The sequence below is a fragment of the Echinococcus granulosus genome, assembly GCF_000524195.1.
Source record: "Echinococcus granulosus chromosome Unknown EG_S00100, whole genome shotgun sequence".
NCBI lineage: Eukaryota > Metazoa > Platyhelminthes > Cestoda > Cyclophyllidea > Taeniidae > Echinococcus > Echinococcus granulosus.
The window spans coordinates 280155-285749 of record NW_020170480.1 but is presented as its reverse complement, the minus strand read 5'-3'; the positions used below and the strand labels follow the sequence as shown (position 1 = coordinate 285749).

Sequence of the window (5595 nt, the reverse complement as noted above, 5' to 3'; positions counted from 1 at the left end):
ATACATTGGCTGTTGAGCTACTAAGACTGGGCTGGTTTAAAGAAAGCCTTTTCCATGTGCTGATTCGGCAGTTACACATTAAGTGACCAAACATCATTTTACTCCTGCTGCATTTAATCCCAACTGATTCTACTTTTGGTAATTTATGTAGCCACAACCACCTTCGGCAAGGTGGTGAGGTGATTATTTTGAAACATTTCACTACTTTGACACAGATCTGTTGATACGTCAACCAAATTTAATATACTCTTTGCTAGTTGCGACACCAACATATTAAATGGACAAGAATCGTATGATTTACAGTTGCATTTGAGATGAAATTATTCCTATTTTAATAATTTTATGTAGTGGCAACCTCTTTTGGTAAGTTGGCAAAACAACTATTTCCATCATTTTCATATTTTGACACATTTGTTAAAACTATTGATAGTAACAGTGCCACTACTTTGACACACAAGTCAGTTGATACGTCAACCCAACTTAATAAACACCTTACTAGTTGCGCTCCCAGCACATTAATTATCCAAGAATCACATGAATTACAGTTGTATCCAAGACAAAATTATTCTTATTTTGGTGATTTTATATAGTACCTGGGTTGACGACCACTTCCAGGAGTAGTTTCAGTTTGGTTAAAGCACTACAATATGCTCACTTTGACCGAGGTTATGGCAACCGTTCCACTGCAGGGAAGTTAGTACATGGAAATGCTTTTGCTACATTTTAAGTTAAAAGGCACATTGCTTCGATAGTACCGAGTGGACAATTAAGAAGAGATCGGTAACCTATGCCTTTCATCAGATTTCCTGGCACCATCATTCTATTAAGTGTTTGCTTTGCGTTTATTCCACAACGTTTACGCCTCGCATCGATAGTGGACAATAGGTGAATCAGTTCTTATGCCTACCCAACTTAACAAATACATTGGCTGTTGAGCTACCAAGGCTAGGCCAGTCTAAGGCATGCCTATTCCATGTGTGAATTCGGGAGGTACACATGAAGTAGCCAAGCATTGCATAAAATGTACTTGTATTCACTCTAAGTTTATTCACATTTTGATAATTTTATGCAGCCACAGCCTCTTCCAGTAAGTTGGCAAAGTCACTATTCTGATATATTCCACTATTTTGACACATTTGCTCATGCCAGTAAATGAGCATGTCTACTATGATATATCACTAGCTACTATCTCTACCTATTTCTATATTCCAGGCCCTGAGGTGACGCACACCACCACGAGTGAGTACATGGAATCACTTTTGCTTAATTCTAGGTTTGAAGACCCACATTATTCATCCAAGCATTACATGTATATCCCGATGCATTCAGTCTAAACTTATTCTTGTTATGATAATTTTATGCAGCCACAACCTCTTCAGGTGAGTTGGTAAAGCGAATATTTTGATCGTTTTTACTGATTCGACACATTTGCTAAAACCAGTAAATGTATTTATCAACGTCGGCATAACGCCTGGTTTTACTTTCTCTGCGTACTTCCATCTTCTAGATTCAGGGGTGACATCCAATTTCATGAGCAAATTGTTTTATTTTGATTGTGTCAGTCAATTTTACAATATTTTTCCAGTGACAATATGAACCTCAAGTGCCTTCACTAAATAAGTGAATTTTTAACTTAAAGCCCTACAATTCACTCACCGTATCAGAGACTATGGCAGCTGCTCCGCTGCAGAGAGGGTAGCGCTGATAAATAACTATTGCTACATTTTTATTTGGAAGGTACACATTAAGCAGCCAAGCATCACGCACGCTGTCTTTGCATTTAACCTAACCTGATTCACATTTTGATAATTTATGCAGCCACAACCTCTTCTGATAAGCTGGTATAGCGACTACTTTGATCCGTTTCACTATTTTGCGACCTTTGTTCATGCCAGTAGATGTGCTCATCTACCATGAAATAGCACTTTAAATAAATTCTCTGCATTTTCTCCTATCCTAGGTCTTGAGGTAACGTACACCTCCACGAGTGAGTTGTTTTATTTTGGTTATTTTAGTCTACTTTGCACGTGGCCCAAGTTTCCTGGGCAAAATGATTCCTATGATAATATGAACTCCCGGTGCTTATACTAATTGAATAATTTATCAACCTGAGACACCACCATTTACTTTATTCCTGTGATTACGGTAACTGTTATAATACAGAAGAGTTATCACTTTCATTAGTTTTCGCTGCAGCTTATTCAGTTTTCTGACTTTCTCTATAAAGGTCTTGCGCTATTTGAATGCAAGATCTTAAATTAGGCATTTCTGTGTATAATGATAATAAAAAAACTACGCAGTCCTGCTTTCAACATGTTTTGCTCCCTATCCTCATGCATTGGTTTTTCTTTTAGTTGTGACTATACTGCTGTCAATGCTGATGCTTTTGAAAACGCTAGCCAGTTGATCCAATGAGCAAACGAGCGCAACGATGGAATGAGGACTATAAAGAATCAGGCGTTTTTTATTAAGTTGCCATCTATAAACCTATCGACTATTTTTCTTCTATTACCTACACCAAGCACCCAGTAAATTCAACTCGTATTTAGCTTTGACACTTTAATGTCAACCTATCTCATCTGCTTTATAAACAACTTCAGAAAGAATTAACTTCGTCCTTCTTTCCTCTTTTATAATCTTATTCGTCTTAAAGAATTTGCCTCAAGGCATTCGTTTGTGGGTTCCAAAATTCATGACTGTGGGTTTAAACACAAGCTATCCTAATCTCCTCATCCAGTCGGAGGTTAAAAAATGGACAGGTGATTTACCGGTAGCTTACGTTGAGCTTTGTAAAATACAGAAAATTCGGCACACCTCAAGGTTTAACAACATTTGCACATGCACAGGTGGTGAACAAGCGAAGAGACAATTCACTGTGTTTGATGCAATTCCATTGTTCATAATTAAAATCTTTCAGATATTATTGCTGCAAGAGACCCGGTATCTCATTACTTGGATAGGTGGATGCATTTAGGCCAAGTTTAAGTGATTGGTTCCACTTTCGACTTAACTAGCGTCCGGAGTTACCTCCATTTCATTCTTCTTTTAGCTGTCATGGCATGACTGTTGATGCCAATGCTTTTGTGAATCCAAATAATTGAAGAGCTGAACACGAACTATGCTCGATGACTGCATAAATGCAAACAGGTTGCAACTACCTTTGCGTAGCTTAGTTGATTTCCATAAAATTGTTGAATATTTACTTTCTAAGGTGAAAATAAATTGCTACTATAATTGATTTGAATCCCAGCTTAATATCCGGTGCGTAGTAACAATGGCAGTGCTTACAAAAGACGCACCTCATCTGGTGCAGGTCTACTCATAGCTGCACATTTAATCCCGCAAAAGGAAATGCGTTTTAATCCGAGAATCACTCACTGCTGTTTATGGTTGGGCGGCTAAAAACTCATGCCTAATCTAAATGTCTTCATTTAAACAAACCGCTAGAGCCTGTTTATCATTGCGCAAGTAACACTAAATCCACTTTTGGTAAAATAATTTAGTATGGCCCAATGAACCCATGCCATGCTGAGATGGATTTGGTTATCTTAACGACGCCGTGCTTAATACCTCATCGTAGTTAAGCTTATGCTATGCTACTAAGAGTAAAGCAAAGCAAAGATGCTGATGTCTGACAATTCCTTCCTAGCTAATTATACACTTGCCTGGGCTCTAGTGCCTGCAGTCAAAGTCAAGAAGATGGTAAGTTTGTGACTGCACGTAAAACGACAAAACGGAAAATATGTAGCACAGCAGAAGCACAGTAACAAATTTAGAAGCACAATTTGCGATCAAAGTAATGGGCTGTCTACTTTGGATAAACAAACTTTACCTCAAAATACTCAATTTTCAAAATGCTGTTCTGATCCAGTATCAGCACCTCCACAGTGATTGCACATCAACAGAAATGCTAAGCATAACAAACCTTACTCTGGTGGCAGTGATGGAAAATCTCTAGATGATGTTAACTCTAATAAGCATCAATATCCATTCTCAAGCTGCTTCCAGATACTTTTTGCATTCTTTGCAGTGATTTGCTCTAGACGCGAGGTTTCACTTATCAATTAGAGCTAAAACGTACTTAAACAAAAAAAAGAAAAAGAAGAGGTGACACACAAAACTAAAAGGTCAATTTACAGAACAAGCAAAACAAGATGGCGGCCGACTTAGCGAGGAAGAAGCGTGAACTTGCCAACAAGGGCACATTACTCGTTTCATTTGGTCTAGTGTAACCAGATGTTGAAACGTCTTTGTGGACTTATTATTTGCACCACATGTTTTCTGTTCATTTATTTGGCTGCAGTCTCTCATGGGTGAGCTATACGACTTAAGGGAGTCACATTCACATGGCCTCAAATAAGTCAAGTTTCAATACGCATAACTTCTCCATCCCTGAGAACTTCACCACGATATCTACCATTACAGCTTTGATTGTAGGGATATAAATACAAAAATAGTCAACAAGGAATGGTTTCATTCCACCTGCACCAATCGTTCAGCAGTGCCTCCATTTTCGACTTCGACATCGTCATTCCTGCTGTTGCCGTCTTCGTGTCCAAATGTGACAGTGCATTTGTGTCTACCAACTAAATCCAACTTCTAATCGAGTGATTGGAAGAATGGGCGGGCGCACAGATAAATGCTTGAACTACTATCAAATGAACAAATGAAGTGGGGAAGACTTTCAATTCCCTCTCAATAAAGGTGAAAATGGAAGACGCTTTGCCTTTCCTTCGCCGACTAGCACCGCAATCATGTAAACTCGTAGACCAGTCGCCTCTGCACTCAGCTGGCTGAAATGAGGCAGATCGTTTGGTGGGTGTATTTCTAAGTTTGAGCGAAATGGCACGATTCAGACATTTGCAGTCGCTTGCAGAACATAGAGACAACTATTGGAGTGATCAAAATTAAATTCCACGCACCCTATGTCAACAGCCAGATATGTCTGATGGCAGGTAGCACCACAGCCATTGAAATGAAGAATATTTGACCAGGCAAAGCCTGGGAATGACAAGGGTTTCTGAGGGGGAGGAAGTGCAGAGCTTATTGCCAATCAGTAAGTGATGGAGAGGCAAATAACCGTCACCATTACTTTGTCTAAGGTATTAGGATTTTGAGTCCAAGAAGATTTCTGTCTTCTGGAACATGAAGGCAACATGGTGAGAAATGAGGACATGAGCCAAAATGTAAAGCGACTGCAAAGGACAAGCAATTTTGCACCCCAATTTAGACAGTCCCTGACGTACTACACCTCGAAGGTGTGGTTACCCACAAAGTATTTGGCATTCAGGAGGTGGTGGTACCACCAGAATCCTACAGTCATAGTTTAATTTCCTAAATTTGAGTCAGTACTCGAAAGTAACAGGAGCAGACCTTGCAAATGTCACTTTCTTAACAGACGGAGAAAGCCTTACTTCTCTTCTAGTTATTAAGGAAGTTGACTTATGTTGAAGTGAGTAAGAACGCCTTCATTTACCTTTCCTGAAAGTTTAATCCCTTGCTCTTGTCTATTTATTCACAAAATAAATCGCAGTGATTAGATAGGCAGGGAATTAAGGCAAGCATTTTTGAAGTTTGAAGGTTATGCAGAGAAAA

General features: G+C 39.0%; 2 protein-coding genes across 2 annotated transcripts in view; both read left to right on the top strand. All coding sequences in view use genetic code 11, as the record gives it.

The window, feature by feature from the left end:
• EGR_08255 (hypothetical protein) overlaps positions 1–2407 on the top strand; it is a gene marked incomplete at both ends in the record, with an annotated part of 5153 nt that extends 2746 nt beyond the window's left edge. The window contains 3 exons of the mRNA XM_024497504.1: positions 1213–1239; positions 1961–1987; positions 2355–2407. Coding sequence (XP_024348099.1) covers positions 1213–1239; positions 1961–1987; positions 2355–2407 — 107 coding nt within the window. The remainder of the gene's footprint in view (positions 1–1212; positions 1240–1960; positions 1988–2354) is intronic.
• Positions 2408–4154: 1747 nt separating this feature from the next.
• Positions 4155–4590, top strand: EGR_08254 (hypothetical protein; the record flags this gene model as incomplete). The annotated part of the gene is made up of 2 exons (XM_024497503.1): positions 4155–4228; positions 4500–4590. The coding sequence occupies 2 exons, from the start codon at positions 4155–4157 to the stop codon at positions 4588–4590; spliced, it is 165 nt and encodes a 54-aa protein (XP_024348098.1).
• Between the last annotated feature and the right edge of the window lie 1005 nt (positions 4591–5595).